The 16261-nt window shown below is 39.6% G+C and overlaps 2 protein-coding genes across 6 annotated transcripts in view; one reads left to right on the plus strand and one right to left on the minus strand.

Moving 5' to 3' along the window:
- Positions 1–16261, minus strand: part of mocs3 (molybdenum cofactor synthesis 3) — a 58242-nt gene that overhangs the window by 10920 nt on the left and 31061 nt on the right. Inside the window, exons 1-4 of one of the 5 annotated variants that reach the window (XM_061968590.2) lie at positions 11890–12104; positions 9510–9642; positions 9338–9430; positions 1674–1794 (exon numbers count right to left, since the gene is read on the minus strand). In XM_061968590.2, coding sequence (XP_061824574.2) covers positions 1674–1794; positions 9338–9430; positions 9510–9642; positions 11890–11982 — 440 coding nt within the window. In that variant the 5' untranslated portion in view covers positions 11983–12104. The other 4 variants (XM_061968589.2, XM_061968593.2, XM_061968592.2 and 1 more) reach the window with 4 other exon arrangements.
- qpct (glutaminyl-peptide cyclotransferase) overlaps positions 12081–16261 on the plus strand; it is a 31164-nt gene continuing 26983 nt past the window's right edge. Inside the window, exon 1 of the mRNA XM_061968595.2 lies at positions 12081–13284. Within this exon, the coding sequence (XP_061824579.1) occupies positions 13171–13284 (114 nt within the window). The 5' untranslated portion in view covers positions 12081–13170. The remainder of the gene's footprint in view (positions 13285–16261) is intronic.

Here is a 16261-nt window from a genome sequence, read left to right on the forward strand (position 1 = left end):
GGAGCGACAATTCGATTAAAAATCGATCATTGATGCATCTTTAATTTATGTATATTGATGCAATTTTACATTTATTTTCGTTTCACTAAATAAGTGTTTATCACTTGCAACTTAAAAAAAACCCAATTAATTTGGTATAAAACACAGTTGAATTAATTCCCACATTTATTTAAATAATGAAAATGTTTGCAAAACTGGACCATAAGTGAAGGAGCTGGTCAGGTCTCTCGGTGAGGTGGCTTGCTGCAATTTTAGAACTGTCTCTATTACTTTATTTACAATAAATAAATCGATTATCGATTATTGACGTTAACTAATCTATTCTATAATCGTCCATGTCCGAATTGCGATGCATCTAAAAATCGACTATTTCCCCCACCTCTACTCTGCAGTATTTATTGTGCCACAAACGTTTGTGGGTGAGCGAAAATTCAAAACATGGGGATAAAGTACAACCTTATAGAAGATTAACAATGAAAACAACCCAGATAAAATTTATAATTAATATTTTAGAATATTTCCCACAAATTGAGTATAAATTGGTGAAATTTCGAATTATTCAGATCCAAATTTAATAACTGCTAGCAGTGATTATTTTCTTGATAAAAACAAAGTAAAGTAACTTCTGAAAAAATTCTGAAAAAGAAATACGAGTCAGTCTTTTGAACGGCTCTTGGAAAAGAACAGCACTCTTCAGAGAGCCATAAATCCCATATCTACCAGAATTCAGTACTTGTGTCTTCATATTGGCTGTTCAGTACAATATGGTTAAAATGATAGTAATAATCCATCCATCCATTTTCTACCGCTTGTCCCTATCGGGGTCACGGGGGCTGCTGGAGCCTATCTCAGCTGCATTCGGGTGTAAGGCGGGGTACGCCCTGGACAAGTCGCCACATCATCGCAGGATAGTAATGTGCTGCATCTAAACTTTGTGAAGGAACTTACCTGCTACACACTATGAAATCTCCCTGTGCATACAGTATTACCATCATGTCAAAGTTAAGAGCAAGTATACATCGTATTTCTTTTAAGTTGTACTGTTATCAGCAGTTAAATTCTTTTTACACTTTTTTCACAGTTAAGAATGTTACATTTTCCTGTCAAGTACCAGGCAGTAACAATTCCTCTCCACTTCCATGTTACACAAAACTGTACTATCAATAAAGCTTTTACGACGGTGGCAGCTTAAGCCTTGAACAAATGCTTAGTTAAAATTCTAAATATACTTTTTGGGGGGGAAATCAATTACGAATCCCAGCGTCCAGGACTGTTGATGTGTTTGACTTTAGATGTTCCAGTTTGTTTCCTAGTGGTAAAATGGCCCCCTCATGTGGCTATTATGTGTGCATACTAACTACACAAGTGGGGGCCAAGAGGCAGCAAAAGAAGTTGTGTTTGAAATCACATGTTTTCACAGCATTTACATAGGCTGCAGTCAAATACACACTTAAATATAGCTTGTGGTGAGACTGGAAAGCGCCGTACATTGCACAGTAACCATTACTGTCACAAAAACATTTCAATACACCTAATTAAGGGATGTTTACTAATAATAAAACCAGCATTTCTTATTTGACACCAGTTTGAACAGTTATGTTGATGATGAATACTTTTTTGACCCGCACATAGGTGTGACTGTATTATGTGACTTTGAGGGGTGCAGACGTCACCTTCTAACTGCATTGGCAGCAGACAGAGCTTTAGCTTGACCCTGGTTCTCCTCCCCATGCAGCACTTGTCTATGCAGGTTGCTGAGCTCCACCTCATCATAGTCCAGCAGGCCCAGGCGCCCTGGTGACGATTATGAAAATGAGTGCCAGATTTCAACAATTAATAAACAAAAACCTATCCACTTCCAAACGACTTTAATAAGATGAAGTGTAAAAATACTACAACAAGTAGACTGCCTGTCATTAAAATAGTTCATCAAAAACTTGTTTTATATAAAAATGTTGACAATGAAAAAATTCAAATGGAGTTTAACTTTTATAACCACATTTTATTTTATGTTTAAGAATGCATGGTAATAACAAAAAATGGACCTCTTAATCAAGAATCAATCATGTGCTTTACTATTTTGTCTGGGATTTTATGCATAACAGCACATTTGAAAATCCAAAAAATTAAAATTATTTTATATATATATATATATATATATATATATATATATATATATATATATATATATATATATATATATATATAAAATTTAGTATCTAGGTTTAAATAGCTGCTGAATAGAGATTACATTTATGGCTATTTGAAGGGAGCCAGATCTTTAGGAGCTGTTCCGGTCAAGAGCTGTTCTAAAGACTGACTTGTTATTACAATTTGTTAAGTAACTCAAATATAAAGAAAACTATCACTGATAGCAATTATAAGGTCGGAATATCAGAATAATTGGAATTTACACAGATTTCCCCACAGATTGCCATTATATATGTGGCGGTGGGGGCGTGGCCAGGGGCGTGTAACATATATGGCATCATTAAAATTTTGATTGGCAATGATGCATATATTTTCTTTACAAAGGCTAAACAATTGTTTTGTGTACAGTATGCCGAAAAAATCTGTGTTATCCATCCATTCATTTTCTACTGCTTTTTCTTTTAGGGGTCGCTGGAGCCTATCCCAGCTGCACTCGGGCGGAAAGCGGGGTACACCCTGGACAAGTCGCCACCTCATCGCAGGGCCAACACAGATAGTTATGTCTATTTAAAAACAAATCTGTGTTATTAGAAATAACACGTTTTCTTTAATATATTGTTATTCTATATTTTTCAATTGTTGGGGCAGAATGTTGGAACTTAGTTTGCCAAATATACATAACACATATACATATATAACATTCTTTTGAATTAGAGATGAAAATAACTATTTGAGGTGATTTTTGATATTCTCCACAATGAAGTCACTGTAAAACGAAGCACACTAAGGAAGTACATTGTATACACATGAAGTGCACATACATGCATGAATCACGTTAAATTAATAATACAGTTTGGAATAAACTGAAAAAAGCAATACAGTTATGCAGGATGAAAGTTGGCTGTAATGCCGCTAGCTCAATGCTAGCATACAATGGACCAGCTTATTGACAGGCTAACAAATCGCAGGGCACTTACATAGAAAAACGATCATTCACACACACATTTATACCTAAGACAATTTACAGTCTGCAGTAGGGTTGTACGGTATACCGGTACTAATAAAGTACCACGATACCAATTGATTGAAATTGGTACTATATTGCCTTTGAAAAGTACCGGTACCGTTCTTTCATCTGCGGTGATGATTACAGAGCCGAGGCACATGATGTTGAGTGTGTCAAAACGCCCACACAAAGTGCATACAAGCAGTAACATCTTGGAGAGGAAGAATGGCAAAAAAAGAAAATTCTGCTGGTTAATAAAGAGTGAGCTTGAAACGCAATATGGAGGTATATGGGCTTCAAAACTAACAGTAAAGGTGACGCTTTAAACAACGAGGCGCAGTGCTTCAAGTGTTGCTTTAAAACACGCCTCGCCAAATGTGCTAATTAGTATTACCACATTTGCTTCAAACTTAGGTAAACATTTAAATAATGAACCTTCAGATCTGGAGTTATAGTGACAGGTAATAATGTAGTTGTTACACCTGTCCTGCTGTTTGGCACCGGTGCAGACTGTCGTCCAGAAGCACAGGGGGTAATCCTTCACTTTACAATGAGTCTACTAAGCTGCGCTTTCCGGTCAGAATTCGAGGCCGCCGATTTGTGACATTCTGGTAGCTTTATTAGTTTTGCAGGACACAACTGGACACATTCATGCGCTACCTCTCCCTCTCTTTACTCGCCACACAAATATTACCTGAGTTAGGACCGCCCATCTAATGTCAACAAGTGCAAGTAAAATGACTGAATTTGGTAACAAAATGCTACAATTTGTGTTTTATCTTTAACAAATGTGTGTTTTACCATCTACATGGCTTATCTGTGTACATTTACTCATAGTTTTGTTTTTAGTACTTACTAATTATTGTATTTTTCTTAAAGCACAGACCAGGACTGGCAACCATAAATCATAAATCATTTAATACAATGTTAATAAAGCCTTTTTACTATATTCTAATCTAATTCTTGATTATGGAAAAATGTTCTTTGAGGGCAACAAGAAAAACAATGTGTTTAATGCCCTTTAATTAAAATTTTAACCTTCTGAAATTGTTTTTTGAGTGCAATAGGAAACATATATTGTGAGATTTTCTGTTAAAATAAAGTCAAAATGTAAATTTTTTTGTAGTTCCCTTTATTTGGAAAAGTATCGATATAAATTTTGGTACCGGTACCAAATTATTGGTATCGGGACAACCCTAGTCTCCAGTTAACCTGACATGCATATTTTTATTATACCTACTCAGTGGCCTAGTGGTTAGAGTGTCCGCCCTGAGATCGGTAGGTTGTGAGTTCAAACCCCGGCCGAGTCATACCAAAGACTATAAAAATGGGACCCATTACGTCCCTGCTTGGCACTCAGCATCAAGGGTTGGAATTGGGGGTTAAATCACCAAAAATGATTCCCGGGCGCAGCACCGCTGCTGCCCACTGCTCCCCTCACCTCCCAGGGGGTGATCAAGGGGATGGGTCAAATGCAGAGGACAAATTTCACCACACCTAGTGTGTGTGTGACAATCATTGGGACTTTAACTTTAACTTTTGGAATGTGGGAGGAAACCGCAGTACCCAGAGAAAACCCCACACGCATGGGAGAACATGCACACTTCACACAAACTGAGATGTCCAAACAGAGGTTCGAAGACGCACACGGCGTAAAGTTTGACGTTATTGTCAGTAGTAAAGTCAAAATGAGAGTAGTTTACCCAGGCTTGATCATGAAATGCCTCAATTAAATTAAAATACCTTTCTAATTTTCTCATAACTTTTGTCAAGCGTCAACTCCCTTCAGGTGCGTAGTCAGCTGTGGCACTGCTGAAAGGCGGGTTGGATGCACTTTTTTGTTTTGTTTTTTGGTTGCTGTTTTTTTCTAAATCAAAAAGCATTGACGTACATTTTTATGATATTTGAGACGTATTTGAAACTTATTGTACTTATGATACTATGTATATAATAGACCAGCGAGTCTTACACTGTGGTACGGGCTCCATCCTGTGGTACGCCAAAGTAGAGCTGGTTGATTATGGCAAAAATAATAATCCCGATCAATTACACGATTATTCATTAATTTGTAAAGTATTTATTGTACCATCAAAACTCAACTCTAAATAGAGTTTAAAAACAACTGATATAAATTAATAACGAATAAACCACAAAAAGGTAAAATAACAATAAGAGCAATAACAATCACTTTAAATAACAATAGCAATATAAAAAACAAGCAAATTATATAAGCGAGCATGAAAAAAATATTTCAAATGGGATGGAACACTCTTAAGAAAAATATTTTTTGAAGGTTTTAAACCATTCATCATCACCAAGGCGTTAGTGCTCGCTACAACCTCATTTAATTTGACTCACACAGATTTAGAGAAGGAAAGATTGGAAACACATCATGTATTTACATTTGAAGGGGTCCACAAATTAAACATTAATTCATCCATCCATCCATCCATTTTTTACCGCTTATTCCCTTTGGGGTCGCGGGGGGCGCTGGAGCCTATCTCAGCTACAATCGGGCGGAAGGCGGGGTACACCCTGGACAAGTCGCCACCTCATCGCAGGGCCAACACAGATAGACAGACAACATTCACACTCACATCCACACACTAGGGCCAATTTTTTTTTTTTTTTTTTTTTTTTTTTAGTGTTGCCAATCAACCTATCCCCAGGTGCATGTCTTTGGAGGTGGGAGGAAGCCGGAGTACCCGGAGGGAACCCACGCATTCACGGGGAGAACATGCAAACTCCACACAGAAAGATCCCAAGCCCGGGATTGAACCCAAGACTACTCAGGACCTTCGTATTGTGAGGCAGATGCACTAACCCCTCTGCCACATTAATTCATAAAAGACAAAATTTGACTTTATTCGTGCATCACAAAGTAACGTATTTGATTGACATAACGAGTGCTGTGCTGCTGTGATCGTGACACTAATGAGAAAAATTATACGTTTGTTTGCAGTTGATTTCCTGCTACACATATTAGTCTCATCTACAATTCATGTCTGCAGTGGTTTTTGTGTGAAATTCATATTTTGTCTCACTATTTAGCTATAGATGTCCCATTCGTTCAGCATTATTTGCCAGTGAAATCAAGATTTAGTATGCTGTTGAGCCTACGAGAGATTTATTAATCTAGTTTATTAATATTATGAAGGATATTGTCTTGATGCTAACACAAATCATCAAAGATGCTATAATGTGGTCATCCGTGTCGAATAAAGAGCTTAGCTTTCTTGCAGAACAACAACTAAGCTTTTAGTTTCTGTTATGAAAATCGATAATGAAAATACAGTGAATTGGACCAACAATCACAATATTTATTACTAGGACATGATTTTAGTTTATTTGCACAACCAGGTCTTCGTAGTTATATTTAGGTATAGCAACCACAAAACAAACATCAATGCGATATAATGTCCTTTCTTTACATTTAGTTCTGCTCTCAAACACCACTAATATAGTCGAGCAGTAGTAGTAGTAGTAGTATAGTAAACTCGATTGAATCACAGAAAGTTTCTCAAATCAATCAAATATTTAAACATTTAACAAAGTGATCGCTACAGACTAGAGATGCGCGGATAGGCAATTATTTCATCCGCAACCGCATCAGAAAGTCGTCAACCATCCGCCATCCACCCGACCTAACATTTAATCAGAACCGCATCCGCCCGCACCCGCCCGTTGTTATATATCTAATATAGACGATGCAAGGCATTAGTGAGGTTATAAAGCTTTTGCCTGTTAAAGAAAGGAGACTGATCCAATGCAGCAGACATTCGCGTGCCACGCTGTCACGGCCCAGACGCACACCAGTGCGCAATCATATGGGAGCCGTGCTGAGCGCACCTCCAAGCGCGTCTCGCTGCCGGCGACGGCCGGGTATGGTGCCGACGCTCCAGCGCCATCCATTTTCAGGGCTAGTTGATTCGGCAGGTGGGTTGTTACACACTCCTTAGCGGGTTCCGACTTCCATGGCCACCGTCCTGCTGCTGTCTATATCAACCAGGGTGACCCCTGTTACGAGCCCCCAGCCACGGGGGTGGCGGGCAGGTAAGCTGCTTACCTGCTGCGCGTGACGACGGCCGCGGCGAAGGCGGACGAGGCGGGGTGTCGGTGCGGTGGGCGCGGTGGTGACCCTGGACGTGCGTCGGGCCCTTCTCGCGGATCGCCTCAGCTACGGCTCCCGGTGGGGCCCTCTCGGGGGAAGGGGCCTCGGTCCCGGACCCCGGCGAGGCGTCCCTTCTCCGCTCCGTAAAAGTGTCCATCTCTTCTTTTTTTTTTTCTTCTGTTGTGGCATATGCTGCAGGTGCCTGCTTGTTTTTCGTATGTGGGTAACAACATTTAACTATGTATATATATTTCCGAATTGGTTTAACTGCCACCCGCCTGAATCTATTTAAAATCTTTTTTTTTTTTTTTCAACCGCCCGACCCGACCCGCGGATAAAATCTAATTTTTTTAAATTTCATCCGCCCGATCCGCGGATAATCCGTGGACTCCGCGGTTGTGCCCGCAAACTGCGCATCTCTAATACAGACACAAGCATAATCTAACTGTATACCACAGGATGATGAAAGTGTTATTTTTAACAAACATTTCCTTCTAAGCACTTTCGTTTTTTCCCTAACTTTATTACCTTTATGAAGGACTTCTTTCAGGACTCTATGAATGCTTTCCTATCTCTCTATTTGAACGATTGGAACACCCTAGAACAGGACAGCAATACGCTGCTCAAACTCTACACTCACTCTCACTTGTTTTACTGCTACGCTCAAACTGCTTAACCATTATGCCAATTAAGACTCGAAGAAGAAAAATGGATGTGACTTTATTCGACATAGATGCTGACTACATTATAGCGTCATTGGTGATATTTGTTAGTGTCAAGAAATTATCCATAATAGTATAAATAAACTAGCTGAATAAATATCTCGTAGGCTCAACGGCATATACTATATCTTGATATTGCTAGCAAATCTTCATACTGAACAAGGACATATACAGCTCTAAATATTGAGACAAAATATACTTCACATCATAGAAACAACTGCAGACATGAAGTGTAGATGAGACTAATATTTGTAGCAGAAAGTCAACTTCAAAGAAACATAATTTTTCTCATTAGTGTCACGATCACAGCAGCACGGCACTCGTTATGTCAATAAAGTACGTTACTTACCGATGCGCAAATAAGTCCAACTTTGTCTTTCACGAATTAATGCCTAATTTGTGGACCCTTCAGATGTAAAGACATGATGTGCCTCCAATCTTTTCTTCTGTAAATACAGTAAGTGTCAAGTGAAGTGAGGAAGCAGTAACCTCTTGGTGATGATAAATGGTTTAAATCTTTAAAATAAAAAATGTTTTTCTTAAGAGTGTAAAAATCCACTCCATCCCATTTGAAATATTTTTTTCATTATCGCTTTTATATTTGCCTCTAAACCTTTCAAAATAAGCCTGAATCTGCACTGATTCAAGTTAAAAACGGCAGCCTAATGGGGCTTAGACCATGAACTGAAACCCTGAAGTGCCCGGATGTGCCTCTAGGTCACATGATTGCAACCCACCTATAAGTGCTTTAAGTATATTATGCTTATGTAAGATACCTTTATTTTGTTAGCCGAGTCAGACCGGATGCGGCACACCGCTCCATAATTGTGAAGGTGGGAAGTGTGTTGTGCTGTTTTTCTCAGCTTGATGAGTAAAGATGCGACTCACTTGAGGCGGTTTAAAAAAAATAAAGAGAGCCTCCCAAGTTGCGACCAAAGTCCTGTTTCTACAAAGATACCCCGCAAAAGTTCCTGAACTGTGTTCAACCAATTAGCGTTCGACAGCACAGCCCGCAACCGAAAAGGTTCCTGGTAGCTTGGAAAAGTCCCACCTGAACTCCGAAAGGTTCCTATAAGAACTAAATCTACCTCGGTAGTTTTTGGTGGAAACACAGGGGGAACAGTGGGGAAGTTCATGTGGTGGAAAAGGGCCTATTATTTATTTGGTTATACTGAGAGGCATCTGCTCACTACTTGCAACTCTTAGTCGGATAGGCACCAATGTTTTTCACTACAAACGTTGATCTTTTTCTTATGTTTAATACAGAGTATAATAATGCATAATTTGATTATTATACTGCCTTGGGAGTAATGAAAAAGTTAAAAGTTACGCGATTGAGTTACCTACCTATACCTGCTGCTGCTAGATACTGAGCCAGAGGACAGCCAAGTCCTCCACATCCAACAACCAGCACCGAGGTCTTGGATAGGTTCAGCTGTCCTATAAAGAATCACAATTTACTGTGTTGCGTCATACAATACATCCGAAAGAGTGCATGGTGTAGCAGAAGAATTCTTACCTTGTACTCCCAGCTCAGGCAGGAGGAGCTGTCTACTGTAACGCATGATGTCTTCGTTGGGAAGAGCTGCTTTGGCTTTGAGTGGAGGAAGAGATGTTACTCCATCATGTAGCCCTGGATCTAAGCAGCCATTCTTCTAGAACAAAAAGTATAAATGAATATGTATATTAATTTCATAAATTAAAAGAGGTTTGTCATTAAAAATCATCATAGCTATAATTCATGTTATGTAGCAAGGACCCCCTGGTGTGCCTCAAAGTATACCCCAGGGCTCGAATTTAACCGCGGCAACCACGGCAAGTGCCGCCACTGCCCTCATCATTTGCTGTAATGCCCAAAACATTTACCAATAATTGCGGCAAGAAAATGCCGTGACCGCCCATGACATTTTACTTGTTAATGGACGAGGGATGTAACAGTAAACGGTATAATGATCATTTGCGATAAAGTTCCCGACGGTTCGTAATACCGTTGAATTTTTTAATTACCGAAAAACCGTTATTTATTTAATGCATTTTCGGCAACACGCAGTCAGGCGCATGCACACTAGCGGTGTTTGGCTTGATAATCATGGCGGACCAACGACACTGACTTTGCTGCAGAGATTTTCCCTCAGAGTAAACAGAGTCAAATGCTTGGTTTAACGTCGTTTTCCTTCGCTTTCTGGCGTGCGTTTAAGAGCGCATTTCTGTGTTTAGATGGAGACAAGTGTGGACAATATTGGAGACGGACGCACTTGTCCCCACACTAAAAAGTATACAACTATTTGATGTTTTGCAGCAGGCGATGTCGTGAACGTTGTCACAACTTGTTTATAAAGTCTTTACTTTATTTACTGGGATGTCCACTCCTTTATTTAACTGCAAACTGTATCAGTGTTCAAATAATATCAATACTGGCTAAAAAGTTTTGTTATCTCATCGAATTGAACGCAGGCTGTGAAGATTGTTTATTCGATGTGAGCGGTATCACTCCTCTTTATTTTTGTTGTTGGCCAAACTGTTGTACTGAACCACTAGAAGGCGTTGGAGAAGAACAAAGCTTGTTTATTAGACTTCATCTTCATTAGCCAAACTGCTTTGTGTTTTATTTTGATATCAAAAAGTAAACACCAGGTTTTTGTTTTTTTACATTAATTGTGGGTTTTTTCATGTCACAGAGGTATTACTTTAAAAAACATTTGACACATCATTTTGTTTATGTTTTATTGTGTATAGTTAATTCCTATACGACATATTTCGGCTCAAACCCTTAATGGATCTGTCCCGATACAGCATCTACATGTACATATAAATGTACATAACTTAAAAAAAACAAAATAAAATAAAAACGCTATCAAAATGTAAAAATAGAGATAAAGGCATCATGGAATGACAAAAAGCTGACAAGTTGATGTTATTAAAGAATTAAAAAATATATATATTTGTCTCTAAATATATGGATAACGTTTATCCATATTTATAGGGACGGCGTGGCGCAGTGGAAGAGTGGCCGTGCGCGACCCGAGGGTCCCTGGTTCAATCCCCACCTAGTACCAACCTCGTCATGTCCGTTGTGTCCTGAGCAAGACACTTCACCCTTGCTCCTGATGGGTGCTGGTTAGCGCCTTGCATGGCAGCTCCCTCCATCAGTGTGTGAATGTGTGTGTGAATGGGTAAATGTGGAAGTAGTGTCAAAGCGCTTTGAGTACCTTGAAGGTAGAAAAGCGCTATACAAGTACAACACATTTATCATTTATCTATAGTCTTTTCATTAGACATGATGGTATTACGTTCACACCCCAACACTACTTTACCTAACAATCAGTAATCATGATTTCAATATTGATAACCCATCCATCCATCCATTTTTTACCGCTTGTCCCTTTTGGGGTCGCGGGGGGGGGGGGGGGGGGGGGCTGGAGCCTATCTCAGCTGCATTCGGGCGGAAGGCGGGGTACACCCTGGACAAGTCGCCACCTCATCGCAGGGCCAACACAGATAGACAGACAACATTCACATTGATATTAATACCAATAATCTTAATTAATACATGAACACTATTTTTAATTTTATATATATATATATATATACACACTGCCTCGAAAGAAAATATTTGCCTTGGTGCCCTAAAATAGAGCCCTCCTTTCAGGCAACACTTGCCTTGACCTTAGAATTAGTTGAAATTCGAGGCCTGATACCCATATGAGAAAGTGTTACATAGCATGTCATTTATTAGTTTCTGCAAATATTTGACTCAATAGCCAATATGCCAACCAGCCGGAAAACATATTAGTGATTGTGAATGTGTACTATTATAACATACAGTCAAACCGGACAATAATAATAGCGCGTTTACATTAAGCTGCCTTAATATTCAACCAAACAATAACATACGCCACCTTTTCGAGTACGTCCAGTTTATTCCTCAGAGTTGTAATTTCTTTTTCTTTCTCTTTTAGCTGTTTCCTCAAGAAGCGCATTTCCTGCGTCATTGCTGCTGAAACGCGAATAACTAGACCGAAACGACAGGTTTAAGGGTTCAGCTAACTAAGATGTTGCAGCATGACAGGAACAAGTTGAACGGCACACTTCCGGTTTGGTCACGTGGAGCTAAAACCACGTGACACAGCGTGTTTGTTGTCGTTTGTTTGTTTTTTGCATTCGAACCTGGGCTGTGTTCCAAATAGCAAACTTCCACACTTTCACTTTTAGACATTTTTTAGTGTTCACAGAAGTACAGCAAAATAGAAATGTCGCGCGCCGCCAGCACTCAACATTGGAGAAGAGGAGGGTGAGACGCCTCAACAATACGTAAAGCTGTCTGCCATCTTGCGGCAGCAATTTCTCAACACTTTAGCAGAACTACTTACTACTCTACGCCGTATAACTTATGTAAATTAATAGTTTTCATATTTTTGACATTAACTAAATCATGCTTAACTTAACTTTAACTTAACTTAATGTAACTGGTCCAGACTTTTTGAGAGTCATCAGTTATTTCAACAAATACATTCCTCTCCATTGTTGCTACTATGAGCGTAGTACATCGATAACTATAAATTAATGCGCACTGCAATTCTTAACAGCCATGAAAAGGAGCAATTTATTCATAAAACAAATCACTGACTTGTACCAGTTGACGGGGCGGTAGGGACTGCCGTAAGATGGCGGCCGCGCTGACGTAGGAAAGCAATGGGCAGACACAAAAGAATGTCTAAAATCGTCATTTCCGCTCAACGCTACGCGACACTAATCGAATAATAGATATAACTTGTTGCCAGACAGACTAACGAAGTGTTAAAGTGGTATACTTGTATAAATGTTGAAATGTGAGTGTGGATTTGTTTTCTTTTTTATTCGTCTCCGGTCCACGTGTACACAGCCTTTAAATAGCGCGACAATATAGTCCACGCTATTCAAATACGAAAAATAAGCGTTTTATAATTGCTTGACGGATCATAGAAAGTGAATGGCAGGAGTCAATGTACACGATGTGATGAGACCGATGCTGCGTTATTTGATAGTATAAATGCACAGTCACTGTCGGTAAATACATTCCACGCGTCGTACGAGGCACACGCACACTCATACGCACGCACGCGCACACAGCACAGCAAGTCCTGCCTGGCATGTCTGCTGCCTTTCACATGATCTGAGGTCTCTCCCGTGCAGAGACAAATATGCGGATGAGAGCGACAGAAAAGATGGCTTATTTATTGCCTTTGTGTTCCACAATTACTATCTGGCTGACTTTCATTCACTGCACTAATGCACATCTCTGGACACAAGAAAAGGTAAGCCTCTCTAATACTTTTGTGTGTGTGTGTGTGTGTGTGTGTGTGTGTGTGTGTGTGTGTGTGTGTGTGTGTGTGTGTGTGTGTGTGTGTGTGTGGACGCGCGTGTGTGTATGTGTGTTCTGGCAATGCTTACTTAATGAGGACATCGCTCTGTTTACACAGTCACCTTTAGGCAGACCTGGGCATTCTACGGCCCGCGGGCCACATCGGGCTCTTTGTGCGTCCCTGTCCGGCCCGCGTGAGGCCAATCATAAATTACAAAATAAATTTTAAAAATTATGTCGAGTGTGCAATACAACGGTGCTGCTTTTGATTTGAAAAGCGTTATTTGTATTACTTCCGTGTGGACGTATGCGCATGTGTGATTGTGAGTGAATGTGAACAGCGGCAATCAATCACAAATTACAAAACAAAGTTTAAAAAACATCTATGTCGTGCGTGCAATACAACTGTGCTGCTTTTATTTTGAAAAGTGTTATTTATGGGCGTATGTTTGGGTGTAACCTGTGAGTGAAGGTGCACAGCGACAAGTGATGAGACGCTAAAAAGAGAAAAGTTGATGACGAATGGCGTGTTTCCAACAAGACATGGACTGCCAATTATTTCTTTACAGAAATTAAAGGTAAAGCTGTGTGCTTAATGTGTGGTACACAGGTTGCTGTGTTTAAAGAATATATTGCTTGTTTAAAGAATTGCCACTACTCGACGAAGCACGAGGATAAATACCGGAATCTGTCTGATGAAGCGCGCGCAAGGGAGGCTGATGCGTTGATGGTAAAACTGCAAACCCAACAAGGACTTTTTGCCAAATTTCACACCCCCAGAAATACAGCTGTCAGGACAAGGTTTGTAATTTCTCACAAAATCGCCAGAAAAAGTAAGGCGTTTTCTGACGGAGAGTTTATTAAGGAGTTCTTACTAGACTGTTGCGCTGATAAGACTGGAGACTTTGACTGTTTTTCGCTGTCTTTGGATGAGAGCTGTGATGTACGTGACACCGCCCAGCTGCTCATCTTCTTACGTGGGATAACTACAGACTTTCAAATCACGAAGGAGCTGGCAGCCATGCAGTCAATTAAAGAGACAACCACAGGTAATGACTTGTTCACATAGGTAAATGCGTGTTTGGACATGTTAGGACTGAAATGGGACAAGCTGGCAGGTGTGACAATCCAATCCAATCCACTTTATTTATACAGCACATTTAAACAACAAAATGTTTCCAAAGTGCTGCACAACCATATTAAAAACAATATTCAAATATTATCCTTAGCTCCACCAATGACTTAATAAAAACAAAAAATAATTACATATAAAACCAATATAAAAAACAATATAAAATAAATATGATTAAAAACGATTTTTAACAACAGATGGTTGTCCAAATCTGACGGTGAAAAATGTTGGATAATGCAGGATAAAGTGACAGAAATTAACCCTGTGCAGAAATGGAAATTTTTGCATTGTATTATACATCAGGAAGTGTTGTGTAAGACAGTGTTAAAAATAAAACCATCAAAAGAAATCTGCTTTTGTATAAAGTTAAGTTAGGTTAAATGAAATTATTATTATTATTATTAATTATTATTATCATTATTATTATTATTATTATTATTATTATTATTATTTATCTTACGGTACATCAAAAATAATATTGAGCAAAATTTAATTGAAATATTGTCGGTGTGGCCCTCCAGCAGTGCTCGGGTTGCTTATGCGGCCCCCGGTAAAAATTAATTGCCCACCCCTGCCTTTAGGGGACCTCTGACGGTATGGGGACAAAAAAACAGGACCCCTAAAGGGATTATTTCATACAGCATAATTATAAAACATTATTACCTTAAAGTATGATTCACATTCAGAATTTTCCATCCTTCTATATATGGTAGTTGGAGTTGCAGACAACTTCATTACTGCTAAATAGCAGTTTTCAATAATGTCACAGAAGATGCAGGATTTGCTTTAACATTTAAGTGGCGAAACTTCCTATAAAAGGACAGCTGTAGTGCTGTATTTTGAGGATAATGTCATATTTTATTTGAACTTTTTTTTTTTTTTTAATGGCCCTCAGTAGCAGTGTTGGGACTAACGCGTTACTTTGTAACGCGTTACTGTAACGCCGTTAGTTTCGGCGGTAACTAGTAATCTAACGCGTTATTTTTTTTATTCAGTAATTTAGTTACCGTTACTACATGATGCGTTACTGCGTTATTTTACGTTACTTTTGATGTAGTATCGGCTAGAAACAGAAGCGCTGCGGTGTCTTTCTTCTGAATCTTCCTCTGTCACAAGCCGGAGAGAAGAAAAGAGGTGCGGTCTATGTGTGTGTGTGGGGGGTGGGGGGGCGGGAGGGGAGGTTTGATCCGCGGTTTGATATATGAAACAAAAAAAAAAAAGTTGTTGGCACGTTCAGTCCACACACAGCGTGGTCATGGCGAGCGCAATAACGGAGGAGCTTGAACGCCCAGCGCCATTGAATCGGTGTGTTTATAAGTGCAGATTCGGTTGTGCAAAACGAGGGTTTTAAACACATGCTGATAACGTGCTTGAACCACGTTACGACATCCCGTCGCGCACCCACTTCAGCAATAAGATTGTGCCAGATCTTTATGAGCAGGAGAAGAAAAAAGTTGTGGATGAACTATCCCGAGCATCATCTGTTGCGCTCATGACAGACGGCTGGACGTCCAGCGGAACTATAAGCGCTCACTTCATCACAGCAGACTGGGAGATGAGAAGACACGCCCCCTCTACGAGAGTCACCTTGCGCAGGTACTGACACAAGCAGTGGAGGAATGGAAGATAAAGATATCCCAGTCACACGTGATAATGCCAAAAATCAAATAATTACAGAGAATGAGGCAGGACTGGGACCACAGATAGGTGCTTTGCACATGTAGTGAATTTGGCATCACAGAAGGGAATCTCAGTCAATAGGATGGAGCGCCTCTTTGGGAGGATCAGGAAGGTTTCT

This window comes from Nerophis lumbriciformis, linkage group LG08 (assembly GCF_033978685.3).
Source record: "Nerophis lumbriciformis linkage group LG08, RoL_Nlum_v2.1, whole genome shotgun sequence".
NCBI lineage: Eukaryota > Metazoa > Chordata > Actinopteri > Syngnathiformes > Syngnathidae > Nerophis > Nerophis lumbriciformis.